We start from the raw sequence: 16125 nt of genomic DNA, 5'->3' as shown, positions 1-16125 counted from the left end.
ACTAATCAAAACATCTACCATGGTACACATCGACTTACATGAATTAAAATTCAATAATTATGTACAAAAGTTGTCAATCTCTAAGTCTCTAACCCTTTTCATTTCACAAGTGGTTTAGACTTTAGAGTTTATTTCAGTTCAGCTCTATTCTAATCAGCTATGTTCAGCTTTAGTCAGTTTTGCTCAACTCATCTTGTTACAAAATTAACCCTTACTTCAGCTGCATTCCGTTCCTTCCAATTAAATTCAATTTAGTTCAATTCAGCTCAGCTCAATTCCATTCAATTCAGTTCAGCTCGTTTCAGTAACGGTGTTGCTCTTTCACATACGCCTTTTACTCTTTCACATACTTTTTTTCATAAAATTTCCATTCTCTACCCTTTTCCTAAATCTAAACAAGTTAGGTTTTTTATGTACCATTTTCCCTAAAATTAAAACCTAATTCTTCTAAAACTTAAACAATGGATTACAATTCTTCAAATTCTTCAATTAATGAAGTAATACTAATTTGTTTACCTATTATTAAAAACTTGTTTATTGTTTATTAATTATTTTGTCTTAAAATTAGGGTTTTATAATCACACTAAAAGTTCTTTAATTATGTTGATGGCGGAAGGCATATTGAGTGGTGGGTTGTGGGCGGTGGTCGGAGTCGCAGGGGTGGGGCGTTGCGGGGGCGGCGAAGTTGCAGGGAAGGGTTACTGTTCATCGTTTTTTTTTTTTTTTTTTTTTTTTTTTTTTTTTCGTCGTCGTAAATCATTATTATTATTTTTTCCGTAAATCATTACTCCGGTAGGCGTAGGGTCGGCCGGAATAATGGGTTTCCGGCGAGGTGTTGGTTAATGGAGGTGTGTGGTGGTTAATGGAGATGGACCATAAAAGGGGATTATGAAAGGGAGAAAAAAATTGAATGGGTAAAGGAAGAAAGAAATGAGAGGGGTAACAGTGTAAACTACGTATGTGAAAGAGTAAAAGGCGTATGTGAAAGAGCAATACCCAAAAAAAAACGCGCCTTAGACCTAGAACATCACATTGTCAACTAACTTAAAGCAGGCCCATAAAACAATATCAATATACAAGCCCAACATCTAAATAACCCGGTAAATTATGCTCAAGTAAGATTGAAGTAGCCCGCAAGGGTGTAGTCTAATGGTTAAAAAACTTGGGTGAAATTTCCAGTAGACCCAAGTTCAAGCCCCTAAGAAAGCGAAAATCGTGGAAGATTCTGGCATTTGAGACCACGCCTAATAGACTTCGAGCCTGTCACCTCGGGTAGTTTACCCAGTATACGTGGTTTTGCGCTATCACGTACACCCGCTGGTTTACCAGTCTTGTGCGCAAAGGTAAGCGGTGCGGGTTCCCTCGTTAAAAAAAAAAAAAAAAAAAAAAAAAAAAAAAAAAAAAGATTGAAGTAACATGGTAGGCAAGGCTGTTGCCTGGTACACAGTTGACTTTGCCTACTGGCTACTTCGTATAAAAGTATAGTCTTTTTTTTTTCTATCATGCGGACGGCAACATTAAAATTTAAAATACAATGGCACATTATAAAGACGCCCTTTTCATAATGCTATGCTTAACAATCCAAATATAAAGTATTTGAGTCGGTCTCACACAATTACTCGTATGTCGTATCAATAACTACGAGTACCATTCTCGATTTTCAAAGTCGGAATTTACATTGATCAAAATTATACTACAAAATGAGTACTACATTACAACAAAAATTAAGAGGGTTAATTAACAACAGATGGATGATATTTGTAGTAGCAATGTGGATCCAATCATGTGCAGGAGTTGGTTATTTATTTGGAAGCATATCACCTGTTATTAAATCTACAATGGGTTATAATCAAAAACAAGTTTCTTATTTAGGTGTTGCTAAAAACTTGGGTGATTGCATTGGTTTCATTTCAGGGCAATTATGTCAATTCTTGCCTTTTTGGGGTATTTTAGCTATTGGTGCTTTGCACACCTTTGTTGGGTATGGACTTCTTTGGGTTATTGTCACTAATAAATTGACCATTATGCCCTTTTGGGTGGTAAGTTCATCATTTTTGTTCTCTAATTATTGCCTTTTTTGCTAGTTTTATGGAGACAATTGGTCAACTTTTCATTTTCAGATGATTTTGACTTCTTGGTTGATGGTGTTTTAGTTTAGTGCTCTTTTATTTTGTCTATTATGTTAGCTGAGCTCAAATCATTTTGCGATTGAATCTTTACTTTGGTGGTCAATGATGGAGGGCTAGCAGGGACGCTCGTTCCTGGAGAATAGTTTTTAGCTAAATTTTTTAATCTTTTTTCGAGTTTTCATTCGCTTTGCTGAGTTCAAATTATGGCTCCACCATTGGTGGTGTTATAGGATAATAGGCTATATAGCACTATTAATTTGACAAAAGTATATTAATTTGCTATAATGTGCCACTTTGTTTTGGAAATTTGGCTTCATTGACTTATATATTGTTGACAAGCTTTAATCTTCTGGTGAAAAAAGTATCTGGTTTATGATCATTTACTGGTTAATCTATGTGAAATTAATTTATTGTAAAACCGTCTCAAGTGAAAGTGTTGTCCGAATTTGATGCAGATGTTCATGGCTATATTTGTTGGAACCAATGGTGAGACATACTACAATACAGCAACATTGGTTTCATGTGTACAAAATTTCACTGAAAATCGCGGTCCAGTCGTTGGTATACTAAAGGGATTTGCTGGGTTAAGTGGTGCTATACTATCCCAAATTTATCGTATGTTTAATTTTGCTAATCAAAGTTCACTGATCTTAATGATTGCATTAGCTCCACCTGCAACAGTTCTTTCCCTCATGTTCTTCATAAGATCAGTAGATGGGTCCCACCAAATACGATCGTCTGACGGTCTAAGCTTCTCTTTTGTGTATGGCATTTGCATTCTTTTGGCTGCCTATTTAATGGGTGTCTTGCTTCTTGATGATCTTACCATTTTGAGCCAACCGTTGATCGTTTTATCAGCAATAATTTTGATGTTGCTGTTGGTATTCTTGTTAATAATTCCCATCACTTTGGAATTTTATCCAAAATCCCGAGTTTCAGTTGAAGAGAGTCTTTTACCTAAGACAGCCGAATCTTATGATGAGACCCTCTCATATGAGAACCAGTGTAGCGGTTCTGAACATGAAAACAAGGCAGTTGTAGAAGAAGTGATTGTAAGAGGGGAAGAGTTTACAGTGTTGGAAGCCTTTGGAACGGTGAATCTGTGGATACTGTTTGTGTCACTAGTATTGGGTTCTGGTTCGGGTATAACTGTAATTGACAATATGGGTCAAATATGTCAGTCTCTTGAGCTATCAGATACCAGAATTTTCGTCGCTATGATCAGTGTTTCCAATTTTCTTGGTCGAGTTGGTGGGGGCTACTTCTCCGAGCTGATTGTCAGGTATGATTACGAAATACTTTTTCTGTCCCTGTCGGGTTCGGATTGGGTCTGTTCGGTTTGGGTCATTTTCTAGCCTAATAGAATTCAGGTCAAATTGGGTCGCATCGGGTCAATTCGGGTTCGGTTCATTCTCGGGTTGGTTATTATCAAGTTATTTAGAGATAATAGTCAGTTTTCAACAATAAAAAGTCTGGTCGGGTTAATTTGTGTGTTTTGGGTCAATTTCAGGTTCTCAGCACGGGTGTCGAGTTGGGTCATTCAGGTCGTGTCAGTTTTGCAAGGTCTAGTCCTGATTAGTGATATACTATCTTACAATTTTTTCTTCCTTCAGAAAGTATGTGTATCCAAGGCCTGTTGCTTTGGCAATAGTTCAACTCACAATGGTAATCGGGCTCCTGTACTATGCCATGGAATGGCCTGCCGCAATATATGTGCTAACTTTGCTAAACGGATTTGGGTATGGAGCTCATTGGGCTATTGCTCCGGCAACGGTATCAGAATTATTCGGCCTGAAAAGTTTCGGCCCGTTATATAATTTCATCTTACTTGCCATGCCCCTTGGCTCGTTCATATTTTCGACTGGTCTTGCTAGTAGTCTATATGACTACTACGCACAAAGGCAGATGGGTCTCAGCAATCTTGCAAGCTTAGACGCGATGTTCAAGATGGATATTCGAGATGATGCACCTCTTACTTGTATGGGTTCTGTATGTTATACTGTTACTTGTGCTATTCTTTCCGGAGTTGTTTTCCTTTCGAGTGTACTAAGTCTGATTATAGCCATCAGGACTAGGAGATTTTATGCAAATCTTTACATAAAATCGCCAAAGTAACCAGTACACCACAATTACGACTTTAGGAGCTTTTTCGACATTGAAAAAGTGCACGGATTGGTTGTTCGTGGCTGTGTTATGGATGTATGGAAACACACTTTAGTGTTTCTTTTGTGATGTGTTGTACTTGTAAGTTTGTAATCTATGATTCAAGGATAGGAACACTTCAATAAGAGTCGAAATTAAGGTTTTAGTTGGGAAAACAGGCATGTATTCTACCATTCTTGTCTATTAACACGGCTTTTAGTTCCGCCAATATATAGTACATTTGTATAATGTCTGGTTTATTTCAAGCCAAACTTTCTGTACAAGAATCATGTTCATCCAAATATGATATAATGATTGGACTCTTGGACGGTCTAGACGGAAGCTGGGCAAGTACAGGCCCATAAAACAATATCAATATACAGGCCCAACATCTAAATAACCTGGTAGGAAGATTGAAGTAACACTAGTTTTAAACCCGTGCAAATTGCACGGGTATGCTATTTCAGATTTTGTTATAATTAAGTATTATTACTATGTAACATTTAAGATGATTTTTATATTAATTAGTTATTTTTGTTTAAAGTTAATTATCTTTAGAAACATTATTTTAACATAAAATAATAAAGTATCTCTACTTTTGTTGAAATAGGTTTAAATTATTAACTGACTTCTAAAGTTATTTTTAAGTTTTTATATTTCATCGTAGATTTAATTTACAATTAGCGTTAATGATGCATTATGTCAATTGCATGAGTAGTTGTTGTCATACGACATGTCCACTTGTTAGCTAAATTTGAATTATTTCTGCTTCCCTTTTTACTCGAGTGACTTCATACAAATCCGAAATCTGAACCAAAATTATTAGGATGAGAAGTAAAACAAAGTTATTAAAATTGCACGGGGTTAAATAGTTCCAAACCCGTGCAAATTATTAAACCTGTTTTTCATTTAGTCAAATTTGTGCACGTTTGTAGAACTGTGCACAGACAAACTGAAATTTCGACTCGTGTACTTTTAAAGTGAAAATTTTGATCCTTTTTTCATATAGTACGGATTGTTAATCAATGAAATAAAGCAAAATGAAAATGTGACCCGTGTGCAATTAAAATGATTTAGTGGAATTATTAAATATTAAACCCGTGATATTATCATATAAATATGTAATAATTGAAAAGTGAAAAGTAAAAGATAATGTTATATATTTCAATTTTTTATTAAAATGTAATCATTCATGCTCACCTTTTTTTTTAAATGTAATTGATGGGGCATATTTCGACCGTGACGATCGATCAAGATATTGAGCAAGGTCAAAGATATCCACAAGAAGTCAACGGCTTAGACAAAGCCGACGAGGCTGTCGGCCTGACAGATGGGTCCGGCCGGGGCAACCGGCCAATGGGCACACATCCGCGAACTCATATCCAAGACCCCTCGGCGGTGAGTCAACAGGGCCCGCCGGCCTGCCATGGGTCCCTCGGCCGAGGGGTAGGTCAGTCTTTCCACCTGCTAGCCACTTGGCCACTTGGCCACTACGTGACAAAAGGTGAAAGTCTATAAATACTCCTCTACTCTCGTTGAGTAAAGGATCCACAATTTAACCTAAGAATCACTATTCATCTGGTAATATCTTCCTTATCTCTCTACAATACATACTTTGCCAAGTAACCACAACTTACCTCTCTAAGTTACTGACTTGAGCGTCGGAGTGAGTTCGCTCGGTCCAAAGCCGAGCCCTCAGTTTGCTCATTGTTTCAGGAGACCGCAAGGAGGATTCAACCAAGGACGTCATTCTACAAGCACGGGTGGTAACGTATAACTGCTCTGGAATTACACCCGGAACAATTGGCGCCGTATGTGGGAAAAGATACTAGAAGCTAGTCACATTCATTCCCAAACAAAAAAAAAAAACCAAAACAAAAACCCACCCAAAAAGCTAAGAAGATGTCGAAACAACCAGAGAAGGTGTTGGTGGAAAACAAATTCTACCAAGACGACACATTCCACAACTCAGAAATCGGGCAGTCCCCCACCGGCCGTATCACTGATACGACGAACGGGACGCCAAAGGAACAAGATATACCGCTGCCCGCCGACCAGGTCACCGTCATGGGACATGTGGTTGATGCAGCAAAGCTGAAGCTACTCCTGGACATAATTGCTAGTACGCCGGCTCACACTGTCACACCGACAAGAGCGGCGGAACCCGTCCAGGAGACCAGGGCCCAGAATGTGACTCCAAGAGACTTGAATGGAGCACTGGAAGAAGCTGGCCCTGTCAAGACGCCGGGGGAGCCCAGAGCGCTAGTGGTAGACCTTAGTCCTTCCCGCACTCGCGGGAGGATGGCGTCGCCGCAGCGCCGACGAGGCACCCCCCAGAGGAGTGAAAGAAGTCCGACTCACCAGAGTCGGAGAAGAAGCCCGACTCACCAGAGTCGGAGAAGAAGCCTTTCCCGCCACGGGGAGAGGAGCCGGACTAGGGATGTGAGGAGCCGATCGCCGCGTGTCGTTCGACACGTGGTCGACAGCCCCTCGGCGCCACGTCCTAGATACCCGGTGCCGGCTAAGTGAAGTTGCCACCTATAGCATACAAAGGAGAAGGCGACCCAACCGACCACGTCGAGGCTTACGAGTCTCACATGTCAGTATGGGAGCAACCCGATGAGGTTTGGTGCCGAATCTTCCCAACGACACTGCGTGGGATGGCACAAAGTTGGTACAAGGGGCTACCCGACGGGTCGGATATCTTTATTACGCCGACCTAAAGGACACGTTCCTAGCCCAAGTATTCCGCAACAAGAGGAGGGCCGTGGAGACCTCGGACCTCCCGACTATCGAACATGAAGGAGGCGAATCTCTCCGAAGTTATGTGAAGAGGTTCGACGCCAAGGTTCGGCAGATTCGTGAGCCGAGCAATGAACGGGGCGACCTTCGCGGCGATGAAAGGCCTCCCGAGAGGAGACCTAAAGAATGAGCTCATCAAGTGCGGCGGCCAGAGACTAGACTCGCCAGGAAAATGGCCGACCAAGCCATTAAGGTGGAGGACTACCACAAAACACGGGTAGGCCCCAACGAGGCCGAGCACTCGTAAAGAGAAAGCCGGGAGGACAACCCGGATGAAAGACGCCGTGACGATAATAGGTCACGGCCCGACAGTCCACCAGGAAACGAGAACTCGGCGGACGCCGGTGGAGTTCGGGAACGAACCGCCGAGGCGGTACAATGATCACACCCCCCGGCCGTGTCCGCCGCCGAGGTTTTCGCCCGAGCAAGAGCGAGGGTCGAAGTGGGAGAGGCCTCCCGTGCCGAGGAGTGACGGTGACACGAGCCGATCGTGAGTACCACGGCCACACCGGTCACCTTATCGACAATCGCCAGGCATCCGAAGAATGCCATTGAAGAACTGATCCGGAAGGGGAGCCTCGGCAAGTATGTTGCCAAAGGCCAAAAGACTGAGGCCGGCGGTTCAAATAAGAAATCCGTCTTTGAATGGATAGGAGTGATCCATGTTGTCATCGGGGGCAACGAGAACGGTGGGTCCGCTCATGGGCACAAACGGCACCTGAACGAGCTGTATCAGGCCATCAACTTTGTCCCCAAAACAGCGATCCCCGCTTCCAACATCCCCGACATGACTATTGGTAAGAAGGACTACGAGGGAGTCGTCGCCCCTCACAGCGACCCACTTGTAGTCCACTTGGACATATCCAACCACCTGGTCAAGAGGTGCCTGATTGACACAGGCGCCTACACGAACATCATGTTCAGGGAGTGCTTTCTCAGCCTCGGCCTGAAAGTCGAAGACTTGAGCCCCTGCGCCAATCCACTGTACAGCTTCTCCGGGGCCGGCCTGGTACCCCTGGGGTCAATCAGACTGCCAGTAATGTTCGGCGAGGGGAATGCGGCCAAGAATGTCCTGTCCGAGTTCGTGGTCATTGACGGCTCGTCCGCCTACAACGTTCCCATAGGCCGGGTCACTCTGAGCGAGGCCGACGCAGTAATGTCCATCCGGGCCCTGACATTGATGTATGTCTCGGACCGGGGGGAAGCGCATAGGCTCGTCTCCAAAGACGAGAGGGACGAGGTGGTCAACGTCCAGATATCTGCCAGAGGATGCAACATGCAATCCCTCAAAGTGGCAAAGAAGTCAGAGAAGGGGAAAAGCCCATCCTTACAACAGGAGGGCGACCTCATGGATGCAACCGACGGCTAACTGGGAAGGTCCCTACCAAGTGGTTGAAGAAATAAGGCTGGGTACATACCGGCTGACAGACATGGAGGGTGTGCCTTGGATGAGCCATTAGAACACTATCTCAGGAAATACTTTGTATAGCGGCGGAGGTGCCCAAGACAGCCGTGGGCACCCCGACGCATGTTTATATCTAATGAAGAATCGTCCAAGTTTTCCATGAAAGTGTTCATTTCCCCCCATAGTCACTATCAGAAACAGACGCCGGCTCACACTGTCACACCGACAAGAGCGACAGTCATCATCGGGCGCGTCGTTAGTCACCCCAGTAGTAGACGCTACGACAATCACCCCAAGAGGTAGACGTCGCAGCAGTCACTCCAAGTGGTAGACGCCACGGCAGTCATCATCAAGAAGTAGGCGCCGTCGTAGTCACCCCAAGTAGTAGACGCTACGACAGTCACCCCAAGAGGTAGACGTCGCAGCAGTCACTCCAAGTGGTAGACGCCACGGCAGTCATCATCAAGAAGCAGGCGCCGTCGCAGTCACCCCAAGTAGTAGACGCTACGACAGTCACTCCAAGAGGTAGACGTCGCAGCAGTCACTCCAAGTGGTAGACGCCACGGCAGTCATCATCAAGAAGCAGGCGCCGTCGCAGTCACCCCAGTAGTAGACGCTACGACGGTCACCCCAAGAGGTAGACGTCGCAGCAGTCACTCAAGTGGTAGACGCCACGGCAGTCATCATCAGGAAGCAGGCGCCGTCGCAGTCACCCCAAGTAGTAGACGCTACGATAGTCACCCCAAGAGGTAGACGTCGCAGCAGTCACTCCAAGTGGTAGACGCCACGGCAGTCATCATCAAGAAGCAGGTGCCGTCGCAGTCACCCCAAGTAGTAGGCGCTACGGCAGTCACCCCAAGAGGTAGACGCCGCAGCAGTCACTCCAAGTGGTAGACGCCACGGCAGCCATCATCAAGAAGCAGGCGCCGTCGCAGTCACCCCAAGAGGTAGACGCCACGGCGGTCACTACCAGCACAGCTGATACTCGCAAAAGCGATCAACATGCCTTAGGAACGTTAAGTTAAGTTGAGATGCTCAACTATTAGCGCAAGAAGACAACTCAGAAAAATGAGGTAAAGACCTCGGCCAAGCCGGAGGCAGAAGAAACGAACTCTTATTAAAAATGATCAAGTTACAAAGTGAGGAAAATACAGACGACGGCCGTCCCCATAAGTATAAGCCAAAACACAACCTACCAAAGTTGTACAAAATACAAGGGAAAGAAAGGCAAAAGGTTACAGACATATCATTTAAGCGCCAAAAGATGGCAGGGAGGAAAGGCTTAATAGTTGGCCCCCGAACAGCTAAAGCTATCCGAGACGCCGGGTGAGCCTGTTGACGACCGCCCGTCTCCCTATGCCTGTTGCTGCTTACCATCAGCAGCGTTAGCAGCATCGTCCTTAATGGGCGACCCAGAAGCTGTCTCAGCCGTCTCAGCTTTCTCAGCAGCCTCAGTCTCAGCGGCCTCAGCTGCCTTCATCCTCTCGGCTTCCTCTTTGGCCGCCCTAGCCTCCTCAGCGAGGGCTGCCTTCTCCGCGGCCGCCTCTTCCTCCTTCTTCACCCTTACCTCCTCCTTGGCCTTTTCCTTCGCGGCTTCCTCCTTAGCTTCGAGCTTGTCATCAAACAGCTCGTCAAATTTGTCCCATGGAAAGGAGCCATCAAGAGGGAAGAGCTCCTCAATCACTTCCCTGGCAGCTTCTTCGGCCAGGTCCCGGTATTGGGCGCACATGTTTGGGAGAAGAACGGTTTGGAGTCTCTCAATGTCCTCCTCCCTTTGGGCGATGATAGCATCCTTGTTCCGGACCACCTTCCCCTGGCACTGGAACAAGTCCCTAAATTCGTTCCTCTGCGTAAGGTAAAGGTCGGCGTGCTTCTGAATGAGGTCACGCATCTCCCCGACTTAGCGGCTTCGGCCCGCGACCTCGGCCTTGGCTCTCTCAAAGCAAGGACTTCCTTTTCAGCGTCCTCCCTGAGTGTTCTCTCAGCACGGACTGCCTCTTCAGCCTCAGCCTTGGCCCTCTTAGCCTCCTTGTTCGCCGCGTCGAGTTCCAGCCTTAGCCGCTCGAGCTGTGGGGCAGCCTCAGCCATGGTCCTCTCTTGCTCCATAATGTGGGAGCCGGCTAGCTGAGTCCATTTCGCCAGCCTCTTGCCTATTCTCATCCCCTCTGCCACAAGCTAGGTGGGGGAAACCTTCTGAAGTAGGGGATCGACGGCGACATTTCTATCACCCGCCTTCTCTGGCTGCTTCTCCAATTGCCGCACAGTGAGAACGGCGGCTGCCGACGGTTGATCTACAAATAGTCAATTAAAACATCCGTGTCAGTATACATGGACGTATCGGAAAGCCTGTCATCAGGAACGCCTAATTAACCGGCTAAGCCTGAGCCACAGGATATATCTGTACCATGCTTGGCCTTCTTGCTCGGAGGACGCATCTCCTCGCCGCAGTTAGCGATTTGCAGCGATGGCAGGAAGTATCAGCAGCAGGGGTGGGCTCTTTCCTTTTACGGATAAGGGGAGATCCCTCCGCATCGGAGTCCCCCCCCCATCGGTAATGTCAACGATCTCCACCGTCTCCTTCTGGACTGAAGGGATGGAAGGTGGAACGGATGTCGACGCCGTCGCCGCCGAAGACTTCGTTTTCCGCGTTCGGCGCGGCATGTTACTAGCAACCCTCGCATGGGCCGCCTCCACATTCAAGCCTTTCAGCTGCTGATCCATGAGATCATTTGGCGACATTCTGCGGTCACGGGCTGAAGCCTTAGGATGCAAATTAGCAACGGTCTTGTTCTTGTGCAGCCCCTCCTCTTAAGAATATCCTCGGACAGGTCCGCGCCAAAATGATCTGCAAAAGAAGCAAGGCAAGAGTTAAGCAAGGAATGAACCAAAATTCAAAACGGACAGAAACATTGAGAGCAGTGATGGGCCTCGCACCGACCCCACTCACCCTGTGCTAGGGCCGGTATGAGGCCGACATGGCAGAGCAGCTCATCCTGAAGAATGATCTGCGTTGGGGGAATCCATCTTTTCGGCACCCCACTCTTGTCCGCCTCAAAAGCCTCATCGCGACTTCTCATCCTCGTAAGAGGGACCTTCAAGGCGTCCATCTTAAGCTTTTTCCGGGTGACCCATCTGTCATGCTCCGCCTTAGTCTCGCACCGCAAATTAACTTGGTGCTGGAAGGACCGGGGCAGCGGATAGTCATCCGGCACCTCGATGTACACCCACCGATCTTTCCAGTCTTTACAAGAAGACAGCTTATCAACGGAGACGTAACCCGGCTCCATTTGCACGCTGTACCATCCGACGCGACCAGAAAATGACGGCCGAAGGTGGTGAAGCCGACGGAATAAATTAACCGTTGGGACTTCCCCCTTAAAGAGACAGAGCCAGACAAAGCCGACTATGGTCCTGATAGCCAACGGGTGCAGCTGGGCCACAGCGACGTTCATGGCCCTAATGATGGCCATAACGTAATCATTCAGCGGAAACCGGAGCCCGTACTCCAGATGCCTGATATATACGCCGGTGCAACCCGGTGGAGGGCAACAGATGGCCTGACCCCCCTCAGGGATAACAATTTTGTATCCCCTGCCAAAGTAGAAATGGCCCTCGAAAAATGTCTCGTCGGAACAACGGGCGAACTTATGGGTCCAAGTACGGTCAGGGCCGACCTTACAGGGTTCGCCGTGATCCATGACGTACTGCCTCCCCTCATTAGGATGAGCCCTTTCAGAATCATCACCGAAATCGTCTCCGTCGTCATCAACATCATCATCATCCTCCCATTCCTCCAAAATATGAGGATCAACTTCAGGAGAAGGAGACCTAGGACCCCAGACCTTAGCGGGATGGCGTCTAGCATCTCCTCCTCATCAGGACGCGACGGGGAACCCCCCGGCGTCGGTTTACTAGTTCCGGCATCAGCAGAAGACATGTTTACAGCAAAACTCACAAGTTAAAAAGAGAAAAATTTGTTGGTTTACCTTGAAGAAAAGTACTAGCCGGAGTAGTGACACTGAAAAATAGAAGAGAGAAGCCCTTGAAAGTCTAGAGAAGAAAATTTTTGAGAAAATGAAATTGGTGCCCAATTTCAGGGACTAAGTACCCTATTTATAGAGGAAAGCCCATGAAGAAGGACCAATCAGGGCACAGCCCATGAAACGTCAGCCAATCAACAAACAGACACGTGTCAGGCATGCAGCCACGGAATGTCAATCGTTGCAACAGTTGAACGTCAATCAATGCAACAGTGACCAAGCGTCTTCAACACGACCCTTCAAATCCCTCTGCCTATTCATCTCCCTCGACAAGTTCCTAAGTATCTGTTCTCCGCCGGCCACATGATCAACCAAGCCAGAAAGCACCGGCCAGGGGGCAATCAGAAACAACCGGCACTCTCCACCCTGGTCTCAGCCAGCGTCATTGCCTTTTCCACATCGGATGTCCATTACACAACCATGTGGAGGGGGGATATGGTACGGCCTAAGCAGAGCCACGCCGAGGTAGAAGAAGCCGGGGCAGAAATAGTGTCTTGCGCAGAATATACGCTCAACATACATCGGAGCCCATACCACGACATAGACTACGCTGGGGGCAAATTGATGGGGCATATTTCGCACCCGACCGATCGGCAAGATATTGAGCAAGGTCAAAGATATCCACAAGAAGTCAACGGCTTAGACGGCCCTAACCGACGAGGCTCGGTTTACCTGACAGATGGGTCCGGCCGGCAACCGGCCCGGCCGGGCACACATCCGCGAACTCATATCCAAGACCCCTCGGCGGTGAGTCAACAGGGCCCGCCGGCCTGCCATGGGTCCCTCGGCCGAGGGGTAGGTCAGTCTTTCCACCTGCTAGCCACTTGGCCACTTGGCCACTACGTGACAAAAGGTGAAAGTCTATAAATACTCCTCTACTCTCGTTGAGTAAAGGATCCACAATTTAACCTAAGAATCACTATTCATCTGGTAATATCTTCCTTATCTCTCTACAATACATACTTTGCCAAGTAACCACAACTTACCTCTCTAAGTTACTGACTTGAGCGTCGGAGTGAGTTCGCTCGGTCCAAAGCCGAGCCCTCAGTTTGCTCATTGTTTCAGGAGACCGCAAGGAGGATTCAACCAAGGACGTCATTCTACAAGCACGGGTGGTAACGTATAACTGCTCTGGAATTACACCCGGAACAGTAATCATTCATATTAAAATGTAAACAAACAACTAAGATAATTGACAAATTGCTATATCAAACCCAAAATTTTATAAAAGAATAGCCCGTTAAAAATAATACTCCGTATGCAATCATTGATAAAATAGGTTAAAATTACTTTAAGCAGTGACTTTCAACGAACGCCATAAACTCACAAATTATAGAATAAAAGGGTATTGCACTGTAAGACGGCTTATTTTTTGGGGGGAAAAACACTAAAACCTATATGACTAATAAGTAAGTTATTTTTCTAACCAATGATATCGTCTCACGGTGTTTGCATTAGTTATATTGACATAATTATAAAAATAAAGTTTTTTATTAATTATTTTATTATTAAATGTTATAAAAGTATTAAAATACTTCCTCCGTTCTATAATGATGTACCCATTTGTTGAATATATGTGAGGAGCATTTAATTAAAATGGGTACATCATATGAGAATGGAGGAAGTAATAATTTTGTTTATTTTTGTTTCAAATATAACATATAAATATTAGGAATATTTTAATAAAATTCTTGATTAGCCTTCTACCCAACGTGTCGACCCATTGGGGTTGGGTTTCAATCCTAAAATAATGGGTCAGTTCGGATTCGGTCGAAGAGGTCATCAAGTGGAAATTTTCGGGGCTTGACCTTAGAAGAACGGCCCGGGTCAGAATTTGACAGGTCTACTTTCTTGTAATAAAATAAGTCAAATAATACACACCTTGCATAGATTGGACAATTTTTTTGCTAATCTTAATGCATTTTTTGTTTTTGTTTCATGTGGAATTCTTGACCCGTTAAAAGCTTAAGACAAATATAGCCGTTTTAGATAAAAATTTGGGTTAGAATTGATATTACAAAGTGTATTGTAGATTGAATATATTAAATTTTCAAAGTCTAAAAATTCAATACAGATTACAAAGTCAATTCGAGCTAGCCCAAAATGAGTCCAACCCATTTGCAAACCTCATGTTTTGTTGTCATTAACTTTGTTACATTACTGATTTACCCCAATCAAACAATTATATAGATTTTGATTTATTTCTTCCGCCACCAGATTACCTCCTTTCATACAAATCCAAATTCTAATTCTAATGCTCCAATCTTACTCCTTTCACCTCCAATCTCCCTCAGTCGGCCATATATCTCCTCCGTTACTCCTCCAGGCTCCAACCACTTCCTCCCACCTCACCCGGTTCACATCCGTTATCTCACTCTATCAAAGTGGGTTTTGATACATTACGATTTTGAAAATCATTTATTTCGGTCGTTTTGGCTTAAGTATGTAGATCTACTAACTACATGTACTTTTAGTTTATTTTTAAAAATAAAAATTAAGTTTCAAAAATAAATAAACTAATGTTTCAATTGTCGATTTTTTAATTTGAAATAACCAATTTCATGTCTGATTTTAGCTTCAAGTTAGTAGATTAACTGTATTGAATTTTTTTTGTTTGTTTGTTAAAGTAATGTTCATTAATTATTTTATAAAACAATTCTACTCTATGATTGTTCTTTTAAAATGATGTTAGTATGATTGTTCTTTTAAGCTTCTACATTTGGTTTGAACCCCATTACCATTTCAGTTATGTAGGAAATTTTATAGTATTTTTTTACGTTTTTCAATAATTATGTGATTATAATTTTATTAATCGTGTCTTTTTTTTTGCTATTTTATTTAGTTTAATTAATTACTGCCTATTTGTAGAAATTGTTTTCCGGATTTTATTATATACTCCCTCCCATTCTCTAACATCTTCCACATTTCCTAAAACGACAAATTCACTAAGATCTTCCCCTTTCCTTATTTGTCTATCTTTTGTGGTTACAATATCTTATGACCCCAGATTCTCTCTCTTACTTTCATTTACATCCACATATCATACTCCCACTAAATTCTACCCAAAAACAATTGTGGAAGAACATAGAGAATAGGAGGGAGTAAGTCATATGTATTTTGGAATTGATTAATTGTGCAGTGAAAGTGAAAAATTGAGAGAAAGCAACTATTGCTATGAAATTAATCTGCATAAAGAACGTGGGGCGTGAAATCAGGAAAGAAAAAGTTGGCTTTTGACTTGTTGGCTTTTAACCACCACAAAATCTCATTGAAGACGGCATGTATCCGTCATTTTGGAGTGACGGATACCATTTTCTCTCACAAATGACCCAAATAGAGGAGAGAGGGAAGCACATGGGGGTGCCCCCACCTTGTTCTCCCTATCCGTTTTGTGAGTGGCAGTATCCGTCACTTGCTCCGACCCGTCTTCAGCAAGACTAACTGTTTAACCACAGGGCGCCACATAAGTTATGTGGTTGTTGCTTTAATAAGTAGGATGGTAGGCAAGGCTGTTGCCTGGTACACAGTTGACTTTGCCTACTGGCTACTTCATACAGTATAAAAGTATAGTCTGTTTTTTTTTTTTTTCTATCATATCATGCGGACG

General features: G+C 44.5%; 1 protein-coding gene across 1 annotated transcript; it reads left to right on the top strand.

Moving 5' to 3' along the window:
• Window positions 1-1489: 1489 nt before the first annotated feature.
• Window positions 1490-4494, top strand: LOC141604615 (protein NUCLEAR FUSION DEFECTIVE 4-like). The gene is made up of 3 exons (XM_074423044.1): window positions 1490-2039; window positions 2585-3411; window positions 3743-4494. The coding sequence occupies exons 1-3, from the start codon at window positions 1701-1703 to the stop codon at window positions 4242-4244; spliced, it is 1668 nt and encodes a 555-aa protein (XP_074279145.1). The 5' UTR covers window positions 1490-1700; the 3' UTR covers window positions 4245-4494.
• Window positions 4495-16125: the final 11631 nt, after the last annotated feature.

This window comes from Silene latifolia, chromosome 10 (assembly GCF_048544455.1).
Source record: "Silene latifolia isolate original U9 population chromosome 10, ASM4854445v1, whole genome shotgun sequence".
Classification (NCBI taxonomy): Eukaryota; Viridiplantae; Streptophyta; class Magnoliopsida; order Caryophyllales; family Caryophyllaceae; genus Silene; species Silene latifolia.
The sequence above is the reverse complement of the archived record's forward strand: the minus strand, read 5'-3'. Positions and strand labels throughout refer to the sequence as shown.

What these genes read in the sequence shown, in the direction of transcription:
- LOC141604615 (XM_074423044.1), top strand. Translation starts at nt 1,701, where the DNA reads ATGAGTACTACATTACAACAAAAATTAAGAGGGTTAATTAACAACAGA. An exon ending in CCATTATGCCCTTTTGGGTG is followed by an intron (nt 2,040 to 2,584) that starts GTAAGTTCATCA and finishes AATTTGATGCAG; the next exon opens with ATGTTCATGGCTATATTTGT. An exon ending in TTCTCCGAGCTGATTGTCAG is followed by an intron (nt 3,412 to 3,742) that starts GTATGATTACGA and finishes TTCTTCCTTCAG; the next exon opens with AAAGTATGTGTATCCAAGGC.